Source organism: Carcharhinus amblyrhynchos, chromosome 11 (assembly GCF_965287045.1).
Source record: "Carcharhinus amblyrhynchos chromosome 11, sCarAmb.v2.hapA, whole genome shotgun sequence".
Classification (NCBI taxonomy): Eukaryota; Metazoa; Chordata; class Chondrichthyes; order Carcharhiniformes; family Carcharhinidae; genus Carcharhinus; species Carcharhinus amblyrhynchos.
In genome coordinates this window covers 70,670,225-70,684,928 of record NC_137334.1, presented here as the reverse complement: position 1 = coordinate 70,684,928, position 14,704 = coordinate 70,670,225, and the positions used below count along the sequence as shown (strand labels likewise).

The following is a 14,704-nucleotide window of genomic DNA, read 5'->3' as shown; positions in this document are numbered from 1 at the left end:
GAACAAGGTTTGTGTATACAAATAAGTAAATGTTAAAGAAAAAGAATGCGACAACAGGCTCATTTTCACATTACCACACAGCAAAATTACAGACAGTTACATGAAGATATTGAACGTATCATGTTAGTTCTTTGTTATAGTTAATGCTATAAAAATAGCCAGGAGCTCTCCATTAAGAGTAAGCATTTTGGCCGTCAAATAAATTACAATGTGAAACTGGAAGAGACTTAAATTGATCTATAAATGAATGAGTCCATTGAGTTATTCATCCTTCAACTGACGTGTTTGTATTAAAATTGATGATCCTATATTTACTATATTGGTTATATGAATTGGAAAATCAGATTGTTTAATGCTCCTTTCTAGTGAAAACAACGTGCAACGTAGATGAATTCCATTGCAACAATACACTTTGTAAACTTCTATCATGGCTGTGTGATGGAGAGGATGACTGCGGAGACAATTCAGATGAAAACCCAGAAACATGTGGTATGTCAGTCATGTTCTTTTAAATTCAGCGAACGCTCTGTTCTGTCCATTTTACAAGAGAGAAAAACAGAACCATATATTTGGATGTTTGGTAGGTGCAATTGGTCGATGAAAATTGGGAAGACCATGCCTAAACCTAATGGATTTTTCTTGTTCTTGAAACGCCTCAGTGTCAGTAGGATGTAATAGGATAAATTAAAGATGCTTAGAGAAGTTGTGACCCAGTCATGGGTGCATAACAGACAGTCCCTGAACAGCTGAAAGCATGAGTTCCGCCTTGGGTTAGAAGAATAGCAGCATTGGGAACATCCAATTGGGAAGGAGTTCCTAATTAACGCCTTTATTTTACACCAATTTTTATGAATTCTCCTTACTGCCAAGACTCTCCCCCACCCCATTCGCATTGTTCCAAAGATGTGTTTCCAATCCTTGGTATTATACTGAAGCCCCTTTAAAAAGATTTAGGGAATACATCTTTTGACACTCTGGGTGGGGCTCTCTGGATTCAATGTGTAAGACCAGTGATTATGGCTCAGAGCCTGGTCACATAAGGCAATGTAGTGGCAGCTCTATACATGGAAAGCAAACAAAAGATTTGACCATGATTGGATAAACAATGGTCACGAGGTACCGCAACCAAAACTATTGAGCCACAGATGTGGCTTTAAGTGTCAGAAGATAGGTGGGCAATGACAAAGTCTACAATGGGTGGGATTTTCCAGCCCTGCTGCAGTGGATGTGGCAAGCCAGCCAAAAGACTTCAACAGCAGTGGTGAATCCTGATGGCGGGTGGGACTTTCCAGTCCCACTCCATGTTTCTTGGTGACGCTACTGAAAATCTTCAGAGTTATCAAAGAAATCATCTACCCCCATGACCAATCTTGGCAAACTCAGTCTAGGGTATTGTAAATAAATGAAGCTTAATCATAACAGCCAGGTGCCATGGCAGTAAGAATGCCAGGAAACTGTAAGTGCAAGACTCAACTAATGCAATCACATGTGGAAGACGTTCAATGTATAACAGATAGATCAATTACAAGTTTGTAAAAATTGTTTTTTTCTCCTTTTTTTAAAAAAGTAAAATTTCAATGTCCACCCACAAGATCATTCAGATGCAAAAATGGGAGAGTGTGTCTGCGGCCTGACCGAGTTTGTGATCAAGTGAACAACTGTGGTGACAACTCTGATGAAGTGGACTGTGGTATGTGCATCCATTTTATTTGAATAATAGTATTAATATCCCAAATGCCAATCTGTTAAACTTCAAAGGTATCAATTCACATATTTTCAACAGGCATAATGAATCACATTTCAATTAAGGTTTGAAGGAGTGAATCAACATTCATGGTTTGGCATAAGGATACAGCAATGTTAAAGAGAATGAAGGAACTTAAACTTGCATTGTGTTGTCATGCCCTAAATTGCCTCACAGTTAATTTATTTGTTGTATTTTAGTGAATGAACATGGCAGGCAATTTACTGTTAGTTGCCTCAAATGGTAATAAGATCAATGGCTAGTTCATCTGCTTTTGAAATCGATCAAGAGGTAAATGTGGCTGGACCACTATACGAACGAGAGCAGAATTCTCACAGTGTATTTTTACATTCACCTAACAGGTGAACAGAGCCATAGCTCTGGGGGAAGACAGTGATGTAGTGGTATTGTCACAGGAATAGAATTCCAGAGATCCAGGTAACGCTCTGGGGACCCCGTTTTGAATTCCACCAAGACAGGTGGTGAAAATTGAATTCAAGAATACACTGGAATTCAAAGTTTAATGGTGCAGTAGCCCACACTGCCAGCCTTCCAATCACTGGCCAGCTCGATCGCTGGCTAGCCCCACGACCCCTGAATTACCATCTGTGCAACCCCCATATGGCCAATCACTAGCTCCCCCCACCACAAACATTCCCAGGCCTCACTCCTAACTCCCCACCAGATCCAGCCCACCTCGATCTACCTGCACCCCGCCCCCCGCAAATCCGATTTCCCGAATGCCTCCCCATCCTTAACAGCCCCAACCATCCCACCCCCTGCAGTCCCAACTCCCGCCCTGCAGCACAGAGCCCTCCACCCCCCAAACAGGCTGACTCCCCCACTCCAATCCCCAGCCCCAATCAATCGGCCTCCACCCCTCTGCAGAGCGGCAGCAGGACTCCCACCAATTGCCCCTCCAGAGGCCCTGCCCCATTAGGCCCCACCCTCTTGGCACTGCACAATGCCCAGTGGGTAGTGACAAGGTGTCCCCTGGGCATTGGCATTTTGCCCCTTGGGTAGTGGTAGGGACCCAGGTTGGCCAGTTCGATCCAGCTGCCGGAGATTCGCGGTGGCTGTGGCACCCGGCGGAGAGCCTGTGAAACGGCCTCTACTTGAGTCTCCTGGCTCACTGTGCTACAAAAACAGTGCAGTGGGATAGGAGAATCGCCTCTTATGTCTTTATGTGATTGGAAGTTTCAAAGAACTGTTAAGATAATTGTCAGCCATTAAGTTAATAGCTGAGATGTTGCTTTCCTGTTTATCAGTACAGTATGTGACTTGGATGTATATACATTAGAAACTTAATATTAAACCACCCAAGGAATGCTAAATGCAAAAACTGTTGAATCTGGCCACCATAAATAAGTAAATTGATAGTCACATTAAAAAAAAGACTTAAATAATCTGATGATAAATAAATTGGTAAATTGTAAAATCAATTGTGAAATTGAATGTTTTTGAACATTGGATTGGGTTTGCATTAAAGTTGCTTTATAAATTTGCTGTGTCAAATGTTCCATTATTATTTATTTACTGTGGTTGGAGAGTATAACTGCATTAAATTCTTTCTTACTAACAATTACATCATTTAGACAACAGTCCCTGAATATGAATAATGCCAGCTGATATAATGTTACAAGTATGCAAAGAGTATGTGAGCTGAACCATTTGACAACTGCTGGTCGCCTGGTGTGAATGAATTAATGTTGTATTGTTGACTTAGTGACCTATTTAATTTCATATTAGAGGAGTTGGCATACATTAGTATTACTATATTTTCAAGCTCGTGAGCAATGATACGCAGTAAAATATGGCTGACCATTTTGACATGGTAGAAACTGATATGGGTGGATGCAAAATGGACACAAGGTTCAGCACTTCTGCAGTGGCATGGGCTATGCCCAATCAATGTAGACATTACTCAAACTATCAAATTCATAAGGCTCGATATTTGGATACCCTGGCCAGACTTTGGATTCTTGACAAATAAATTAAGGGTCAAACATCTCCCAGAGCTATTTAGGGAGGTGACAGCCGAGTGGTGTTGTCACTGGGCTAGTAATCGAGAGATTCAGGGTAATGCTCTGGGGATCTGGGTTTGAATCCATTGTAGCATCTTTAATCTGGATTAAATGTTGAATAATGACCATTGTCGATTGTCATACTAACACATCTGGTTCACTAATCTCCTTGAGGGAAGGAAATCTGGCCTACATGTGATTCCAAACCCTCACTAATGTGCTTGACTCGACAATGCCCTCTAAAATGGCCTAGTGAGCCATTCAGTTCAAGGGCAATTAGGAAGAGCAATAAATCTTAGTTTAGCTGGCGACGCAGACACATGAATAAAAAAACCCGCCAGACAACTTCTCGAAACTGATTCTCAAAAGTTTTCTTTTTTTACTCAATAAGAAATACATTTCTGTGGCATTAACAGGAGTGATCCTATGACTCAATTGGAGACATGATCTCCTCCTCTTACACACTCCAGCCCTCTCAACATAACCTGCTACAAGCCCCTTTTCCTGAAGGTTGCTGCTGATGAGATGGGAGGCTTAAATTAACGTCTCCCACCAGGAAAACTGCTTGAGAAGATACAATTTGCCAGTGGCAGCTCCTCCCAATTATCCAGATAAGCAACAAGTATGAATTTCCATTTATACTCAAGCTTTTTTTCAGACGTGCGTTGTCTCTGCAGCATCATAAACAACTCCAGCCTAATTTCTAGGTCACAAACTCCACTGTGGTCATTATCACCAGTTTTGTTTACGAATGGTGTTTTTACAATTAGCCACTGTGAACTGTACACTGCCAACTGTTCTGAATAACCTTCAGTTTGTGTGTCTTTCATAACCTTTGACATTTTTGCGGCATGCATCATAATTCACTCTGTCTACTTAACTAATAGGTAAGCAAATTCAGAGGGCATGTGGGAAGGATGAGTTTACTTGCAGCAATGGGAAATGTATTCCTGTGGAGCTACAATGTGACATGTTCAATGACTGTGCCGATGGTGGTTCTGATGAACAAGACTGTACTCGAAGTAAGTCCCGATTGTGCAAGTGTAATTCCTTGTGAATAAAAGATAAATGTAGTTGGTTTGTGAAGCTGGAGATAGCTGCAACATTATTGAATGTTTTGTGCAGCTGGGTTGATCTCCCGTGGAGAAACCTTGACAGTGTTATTGATATATTTGTCGTGGAATTGCTTCGGCTGTCCTCCTTGGTACTCTTTTCATTGTCGCTTGATAAAAATAAATACGTATTAATAACTCCATCAAGAAGATTATGAAAATTGTCCAGCCTAAAGGAGTTGGCAATGCTGGACTTCTCACAACTTTATAAATAGCAAGCTTGTGTGATCTGATCTGTGCTCGGAATCCTAGTCCAGTCCTTGTGTTCAACACAGGGGAATACAAATGACTGGCAGATATTTACAGACATTTTAGTTGCCATCATTATACAGAAATTTCAACTCAGTTGATCAATTTAGCATATATTTCTAAGTATAAAGATCAGCAATTATTTTTGCTGGTGTGGTCTTTTCTTCAGTCTGAACGTAATTTAACTCCTTTGGTTTCAAAAGAACATGCTTTGTTTTTATTTTTCTCTGGGCTAGTTTACAGAAGTATTCAGCGCATAACCTCATTTAATGCCCATTTTTGTTATTCATAATCCCAAATACATTACAAACTTTACTTTATTCTCATAACTTCAGCAATTCCATTTAATAATACTATAAGCATTGCAGAACAGGCCAAAATTCATATTAAGCAAATTGACAATGGGAAAATTAAGCCAACTTAAAGATATGAGATATATTTATTTTTAAGAATAGCATAGGTGACAAGAGACTACAATTCTAAACTGCTGTTTCCAGTGAGAAAATTTGCTCTGTAGATTTAGCAACAGCCATTTCCGTCAATGTGTCCTTTGGGCCTAATAATGAAATTGGCATGATTAGGCACAAACACAGGCATCACAGGTTAAATGGGCTCCTGGGAGCAGAATGAATACACGCAGCTTCTAGCAAGTGTAAGTGAGACATAATGCAAACCTGACTGAAAATCTTAAATTGGCTGTCCGTGTAATTCTTGGCACACTCGTGATTGTTCAGCATGTGCTATCCAGTCATAGAATCACATCTGATGATAGATATTATGTTATGAGTTTTGCAAGCATGCATTGGTTGAGTATTGTCAGTGCTACAGCGAGATGTTGGGGTAGTGGTAATACAATCCAGAGACCCAGGCCAATGTTCTAAGGACATGGATTTACATCCCACAATTGCACCTGGGTGGAATTTGAATTTAATTACTAAATCTGGAATTGAAAACTAGTCTCAGTAATGGCAATCATGAAACTGTCATTGATTTTCCTAAAAATCCATTAGGTTCACTAATGTTCTTGAGGGAGGGAAATCTGTCTTCCTTACTTATGCTGGCTTACTTGTGACTTCAGGCCCACAGCAATGTAGTTGACTCTGAACTTCTATCTGAAATGGGCTCATAAACTGTGAATTCTCTCTTGAAAGCCATGATTGAATCTTGCATGTAACTAACCACCTCCTGTTTTTCAGGTTATTTCACTTGTACATCTTCCTCTTTCGTGTGTGATTTTTGTTTCTTTCCCTCCTCCTGTCCTTTGTTTTAATTCAGTAAAATTGGATTTTTTTTTCAGTCCTGGGAAAAGAATATGCCATCCATATAGCATACAAGTTGACCTGGCATATCAAATGACTTTTTTTTATTTACTTCACAGCCAAAATTAATGTTTAGCTGATACTCAGTTCAGCCGACACTCACTCTCCCCTGTGCCCCCCTCCACTCCCACATTACCCTACTAAAAGTACCATACTTGCGGTATGAGTTGGCCTCCAGTTTTTATCTCAGAAATGCATCTTTTACCCACCACATCGGTCAGTGCATTGGATTAAGGAGATAATGTGAGCTGTGTTGCTCAGAAGATGCATGGGAGTTGAAGACATGTCCTCACAGAGCATGATGAATGGTGATGAACAGAAATGGGTCCTCTGACAAAAGAATGAATTATGAAGCTGGTTTGAAACAAAAAGTCAGATCATCTTCTAACTAGTAAAATAGCTGTGCTGCAGTGAAAGAATTCAGTGTTGGCGAAAAACCGTGCGTGAGAATGAAGGAAGGAATTTGCCCTGAAGAAGATGCCTTCGAGCAAATGTAGCTTGAGAACAGGGACCAGCCACACGCTGGCCTGATTTTGAGAAATATGTATTGGAATGGATTCTTGAAAATTGTCAGAATGGTTTACACCATCACCAGAAGTGCAGAAAATATTATATTTATACTTCAATGGGCCAACGCAAACACTGAGTCCAGCAAAGATTTCAGAGCAACACTCAAATAAAACCTAAATACTGTAGATGCTGGAGACCTGAAATAGAAACAGGAAGTGCTGGAAAATCTCAGCAATACAACTTGAAATGGTAATATCTCCACAGATGCTGCCAGACCTGCTGAGCTTTTCCAGCACTTCCTGTTCAGAGCAAAAGGGTACAGCTACTTGATGGAAGGGAAATGCCTAGTACTATGGAAGAAGAGCAAGATCACTCAAGACTAGAAATACCATGATGCCAAAATTACTAGTTTTCAGAGATTCATCACCAGACAGTGGCAAAAAACATGGGTACTGATTGTATCACATTGGCAATAAGGATAAAGCAGCCATGAATTTTGATATACCCAGCAACCACACTACAGAGTGGAAAGGTTCAAAATCAGTTCAAGTGCAAGTCACAGGACATAAGAAGATAAGACTGCATGGCCAAGGAACAAAATTCAAAGCTATGGCGATTGTCAAATGTAAATTCATGCCAAAATCGAGTTACCGGGAGGAGTATTTGCACACGTGTCCATGACGACTTTTGCATGGGTGAGCACGGAATGAAGCTATAGATCAATGTGTGGAATAGCTGCCCTAGTGGTCTATGCAAATGCAGCTTATTGTTGTGGGACATGTTCATATCCCACATATCTAATGAGGTCAAGTGGCACCTGCAAAGAAGAAACCCCCACAGTACAATTTTACCAGGGTTCTAACTTCCATACCTATACCTTTGGATGCGAGCCTCAACAATCCATTCAAGACCGTATTCACACTGAATGGAATAGTCGATGATGGATAGAGCAAAAGATCTTCAAAAAAAATGGAAGTATGAAAGCTGCCCCATTGATGTTTTGTGTGGTTTTATCATGGCATGTTCTCAATGCACAAACTATCATCAGCTCATTCATAAAAGAAGGAATATCCAGTTCAATAGATGGAGAGGAGGAAGTTTTATTGTGGAGGAATGATTCTGAAAATAAAAGTGTCAAATATGATGCAGATTGGGATCTTTACGATGATGCCATAACCAGAGTAACCCAGAATGAATTTGATGAACATTTTGAGCAAATTATGTATGTTAAGCTGTCCCGCTATCCAATAGGAATCACTCCAACTTTCCCTCCCTCTGCCAGATTTAATCTCCAGAATGGAAAGATCCGCACAGATGGCAAAGACATTAAACTTGATGGTTTTAAAACTTCTTGATTGTGATTAAAGTTAGCCTTCTTAGAACTAATTCAGTCAACAAACATGTCACATCGATTTGATTCAAGGTACTTTTTATGCACATTTCAAAATGGCGACCACCGACACTCATCCATTTACATTTTATACTCATCAAGTAAGTCTACCACTGTTTTTTGAAGGACTTTTCCAGGCTTCAAAGGCCGACTAATATGCCATGCTCTGCAATATCTGGCACAAAACTTGCCCATTCTTTCCAGTAGTGGTGACTGATTTGCTGTGTTCTAGTTTTTTTTTCCATTTTTGTTTGTGATTTATAGACTTCAGTGCTGTCCATGTGCATGTTTGATTTTATTTAAATCTTTCTTTCCCAGATTATAATGAATTTAATTGTGATGAAGAAATAAATCCTTGTGGGATTGATGCCTACTGCAATAGGACAACACTTTCACTTTTCTGTCAGTGTCGACCTGGATTTCAAAGAAACAAAGCCTCAAAGCAATGTGAAGGTAATTACCTCATTCTTTATGATATCAGATCTGACTTTAAAAGAAATGTTTCTTAAATTTAGTTCTCATCTACAAGCTGTTGTGTGAAATCTTAAATATTCCAACATTTTTCTTTGCCTGCAATTCCCACCTTTTCCAATTGTCAGCAAAATATAGATTAAACTTTAAGATAACAGAAGTGTAGAGAACAGGAGGCAGCACAGTGACACAGTGGTTAGTGCAGCTGCCTCATAGCACCAGGGATCTAGGTTCTAATGCGGCATGGTGACACAGTGGTTAGCACTGCAGGGACTTGGCTTCAATTCTGGCCTCAGGTCACTGTGTGGAGTTTGTGCATTCTCCGCATGTCTGTGTGGGATTCCTCCAGGTGCTCCAGTTTCCTCCCACAGTCCAAAAAGCTGTAATTCGGTTGATTGGCCATGATAAATTGCCCATTAGTGTAAGGGGGATTGGGAGAGTAATATGCAGGGTTATGGGGATAGGACCTAGATGGAATTGTTGTCAGTGCAGGCTTGGTGGGCCAAATGGCTTCCTTCTGCACTGTAAGGTCTCATTTTATGATTCAATTCTGGCCTTGGGTGACTGTCTGTGTGGAGTTTGCCCATTCTCCCTGTGTCTGCGTGGTTTCCTCCAGTTGCTCCTGTTTCCTCCCACAGTCCAAAGATGTGCAGGTTCGGTGGATTGGCCATGCTAAATTGTCTCTTAGTGTCCCAGGGTGTGTAGGTTAGAGGGGATTAGTGGTGTAAACACGTGGGATATGGGGGGAGGGCTCTGTTGGAATGTTGGTGCAAGTTCGATCGGCCGAATGACCTTTTTCTGCACTGTGATCATTCTACGATTCTATGAAAATACCAGAGCTAACTTCTGGTCCCACCCACTGTGGTGGTTGTAATGGATGGGATGGATATCTTGATAGACAAACAGCAGGTCCGATGACCTCAGGCGGGAATTTCTGGTTCCAGAATGAGTGGGTGACAGTGGAAAACTCACCCCACCTTTATTTTCAAATTCATTAAAATCAATTTTCAAAACCGATCATTTGTTTTATTTATGTCATAAAGTGTAAAGATATTGCATATTACTAGGTGACAAATGGGTCTAAACTTTGCCCTTTCAGCTTTGGAGGTGTCGGTTCGAATCTCAATCTCCACATTTCTCGTTTGGTTTGAAAATTCCTGTGTGAAATAAATTTAGGTAGCTTTAATTGTAATGATAACCACCCCCCCCCCCCCACCCCACTCTGCCCCCTCCCCCACGCCCCCAATCAAAAAAAAACAAACCTGGAAGCTGTAACTGGAATAAAATCAGCAAACTACTCAGGTTGTTGTCCAGAATGCTCAGTAATTCTGGTGCAAGAGAGGCCATTTCCTTAAGTTAGCATTTTATTGGAGTAGGGCAGAAGCAACCCTGCAATGAATCCACGCTTTATACTTCTTGGGAGTGTTTGTTGCACAGCCTGAATACAGAATGCTGATAAATCTTACAATGATGACCATTTGGAGACAACTGAGAGTAACCATTTTACTTTCATAAACTAGTCACCTTTTGAGTGTTTTACCTGTTTCATGGACTTATGCTTAAAGATATTCATAAGAATATAGACACGGTGAATTAATGGTAGCATGTCGTAATCAGAAACAAATGGATGAATGGTAAGTAACACAAACGTATCTTTACTGTTCACTTTTGTCATGTCCAATATCTTAAAAGCCGCCATTTCAAAATTAAACTACTTTATGTATTCAAAAACATTGTGGGTGGAATTTTGCCTCTCTGCCTGCCATGGAAATCAGGTGGGCCCGTACTATGGAAAGGTCCATTGATCTTGGGTGGGATTTTCCGGTGTCAGAATGATCAAGGCCAGCATATCCCACTCTGTAAGTTCCCAGCAATTGCACTGTAGAAACTCACCAAGCATCTCAATAGCATCCCCCAAACCCATGATCTCTACCAGGTAGAAGGATAAGGGCAGCAGATACATGGGAATACCCTACCTGGAGATTCCCCTCCAACCACTCATCTTCCTGACTTAGAAATATATCACCATTCCTTCACTGTCACTGGGTCAAAATCCTGGAACTCTCTCCCTCACAACATTATGGGTGTTCGTACCTCACTTGGGCTGCGATGCTACAATACGGCAGCACACTATTGCCTGCTGAAAAGCAATTAGGGATAGACAAATAAGTGCTGGCATAACCATCGACATCCACATCCCAAAAGTGAATCAGATAAAAATTATCAAAGTCATCATTCCAAAGCCATCGATGTTTCAATTCTAATTCTTTAATACAAAATGACCTTTCATATTAACAACATCTGCTTTGATTATTTATAGATATTAATGAGTGCCTTCAATTTGGAACTTGTTCACATTACTGCAATAACACGAAGGGGTCGTACATGTGTGCATGTGGAAAAAACTATAAAAAGACTTATAACCACAGCTGTAAAACAGAAGGTAATGATGCACAAAGATTGCATGCTAAATTAAAATTTACAAATGTTAACTGTTGAATGTCGATTTTTTTAAAATGTGAATAACTCATGTTGACTGTTTCATTTTTGACTTGGTATTTATTCTCTGCCTTATAGTGAGCTAGTATGGAATAGGAACAGCAAGTTCAATGTCATTTATAATGCATTGAAACATTGCTATTGAAGTATATTTTCATGTTTTATGACAGAGATTTTTGATTGATAAATGAGCCAAGGATTATTGGAGTGCAAGCAGGAAACTGAAACTAAGGTCACAATCAAACAGCCACGATGTTGTTGAATAGTGGAGCAAGCTCAAGGGGCCAAACAGACTAGTGCTGCTTCTGTTTCTTATGTTGGGTTTTTTATCATGTAATTGGTGTAAAAGGATTTACAAATAAATAGACAAATTAATGTATATCTGAAATATTTTGTTTGCTCCTGGGAGATGGGAGATACTGGCAGGATAATAATCATAACTGTCCCAAGTTGACCTGAGTGAAGAAAGAGGCTTAAATCAAACCTAAATCAGATTGCTTACAAATGACAGACAGGTTGATTGTCTGAAGGGCATCAAAGAAACAGTTGGGTTTATATATCGGTTCATCAGCTTTCATGCTCATTTTTATCAGATACCGAGCTAAAATTAACAGATATCGTGAATTCAGTTTCATTAAATGTACCGGTGAGATTTATACTCAACCTCAGCATTGCTCAAGTATCATACCTGTAGGATGAGCAGAGCTACAAAGAAGAAGAACAAAGAAAATTACAGCACAGGAACAGGCTTTTTGGCCCTCCAAGCCTGCACCAACCATGCTGTCTGACTTAACTAAAACTCCCTACCCTTCTGGGGACCATATCCCTCTATTCCCATCCTATTCATGTATTTGTCAAGATGCCCCTTAAAAGTCACTATCTTATCTGCTTCCCCTGGCAACGAGTTCCAGCATCCACCACCCTCCAAAAAAAGTTGCCTTGTATAACTCCTTTAAACCTTGCCCCTCGCACCTTTAACTTATGCCCCCCAGTAATTGACTCGTCCACTAAAGGAAAAACCTTCTGACTATCCACTCTGTCCATGACCCTCATAATCTTATAGACTTTATCACCTATCCTGTCACCTTTCTCTTGTATTCCAAATGTGAAATAGTTCTTTTTTCAGCTAACGTAATACTCAAATAGGAGAGGACTTTTCAGAGGAGTCAACGGGCAACATATCTACATTTGGTGCGACAGGCAGATCTTGAAAGTTTAATCCGCATTCCAATAGTCAAGTTCAAAACATCAAAAAGGAGTAATCTTAACACTGACCCTCACCTGATGAAGGAGCAGTGCTTCAAAAGCTTGTGATTCCAAATAAACCTGTTGGACCTTATCCTGGGTTGTAAGACTTCTTGCCGTGCCCACCCCAGTCCAACGCCGGCATCTCAACAGCTTGGAGAACACCACTGTCTACCATCCACCAGCCTGAAAAATAAAAATTTACCATAACTTTTTGTATACTGCCCTCAGACTAATATTTTATCTAACCTGTCATTGCCCTCATATTCCATGAGCCACAAATTTCTTAACTAACTTTTTATGTGGTATTTTGCCAAACATTTTTTTTTGATTCATATCTATGACATCCATTGTATTCCCATCTTCGACTTTCTCTGCACAAATTCATTTGGATTAGTCAAGCATAATCTGCTTTTTACAAATCCTTGCTGGCATTCCTTAATTAAGTTAAACCTTGCCAAATACCTGTTCTTTTTTTCTTCTTGATTACTGTTCCCAAAGCCTTGTCAACCATTGATATTAAACTGATCAATCTGTAGTTACGAGGAATGTTTTCTGCCTCTTCTTGAGCAAAGATGTGGCGACCATTAGAGGTTCAGGTGGAACACATCACTGATATGGTGCTGATTGTACCAGTAAGACTGTGCAAATGGTAAGAGTTGAGTTAATCCAAGAGCTAGATTGGGAGGTTCTGTGAAGTGATTGTAATATTCTCCTTCAAAACTCCTTCTGGACCCCAATGTTGCATCGCTGTTGAGAAACCCTGAAATAGTATACCAAAGCTGTGAGTGGAGACTGAGGAAATTGCTGGAGAGGTGGATGCAATTGAATGGCCTACTTCTATTCCCATTTCTTATGTTTACTAATGATGATTGTCAAGAGGCAGCATGGAAATGAGGAATTGTGTTTGGACACGGGTGGGTGTTCACTCAGGTTTCCAGCTAATTTTAATTGAATCTACCTCAGTCTCCTCACAGATTAAAAGATTAATCACCTGGCCACAAGTGGCACAGTGATTAGCACTACTGCCTCACAGTGTCAGGGATCCGGGTTCAATTCTGGCCTTGGGTCACTGTCTGTGTGGATTTTGCATGATTGCGTGGATTACCTCCGGGTGGTCCGGTTTCCTCCCACTGTCAAAAGATGTACTGGGTAGGTTGGTTGGCCATGTTAAATTGACCCGAGTATCAGTTTGATTAGCAGGGTAAATATGTAGGATTAAGGGAATAGGACCTGAGTGGGATTGTGGTTGATGCAGACTTGATGGACTCAATGGCCTCCTTCTGCTCTGTAAAGTTAGAATCATAGAGGTTTACAGCATGGAAACAGACCCTTCAGCCCTTTTTTCTTAAACCCCAACCTAATCCCAATTGCCTGCATTTAGCCCATAGCCCTTTATATCCATCTTAACCATGTAACTGTCTAAATGCTTTTTAAAGGATAAAATTGTACCTGCCTCTACTACTACCTCTGGTAGCCCTTTCCAGACATTCACCACCCTCTGCCTGCAAAAATTGCCTCTCTGGACACTTTTGTATCTCTCCTTTCACCTTAAACCTATGCTCTCTAGTTTTAGATTCCCTTACCTTTGGGAAAAGATATTGACTGTCTAGCTGATCTATGCCCCTCATTATTTTATAGACCTCGATAAGATCACCCCTCAGCCTCCTATGCTCCAGAGAAAAAAGTCCCAGTCTATCCAGCCTCTCCTTAAAACTCAAACCACCAAGTCCCAGGAGCATCTCAGTATATTTTTTCTGCACTCTTTCTAGTTTAATAATATCCTTTCTATAATAACATGACCAGAACTGTACACAGTATTCCAAGTGTGGCCTTACCAATGTCTTGTCCAACTTCAACAACTCCTGTTTTCAATGTTCTGACCAATGAAATCAAGCTTGCTGAATGCCTTCTTCACCACTCTGTCCACCTGTAACTCCACTTTCAAGGAGTTCCCTACCATAGGGTTCTATGATTCAATGAATTAACCACATTCCCTGTTTTGTTTTCACCGCAAACTGCATGATACTTTGGGCATCCAACTAGGCTTGGATCATCACATGACCTCCTGCTGAGAATCAACCTGCCCTCTACATTTCCATAAGTGGATCCATTTCTCCAAATGCATCCATAATATTTTG

General features: G+C 40.5%; 1 protein-coding gene across 1 annotated transcript in view; it reads left to right on the top strand.

Moving 5' to 3' along the window:
- LOC145350212 (low-density lipoprotein receptor-related protein 1-like) overlaps nt 1-14,704 on the top strand; it is a 1,564,930-nt gene that overhangs the window by 1,472,947 nt on the left and 77,279 nt on the right. Inside the window, exons 71-75 of the mRNA XM_080199274.1 lie at nt 367-489; nt 1,568-1,690; nt 4,656-4,790; nt 8,667-8,801; nt 11,140-11,262. Of these exons, the coding sequence (XP_080055400.1) occupies nt 367-489; nt 1,568-1,690; nt 4,656-4,790; nt 8,667-8,801; nt 11,140-11,262 (639 nt within the window). The remainder of the gene's footprint in view (nt 1-366; nt 490-1,567; nt 1,691-4,655; nt 4,791-8,666; nt 8,802-11,139; nt 11,263-14,704) is intronic.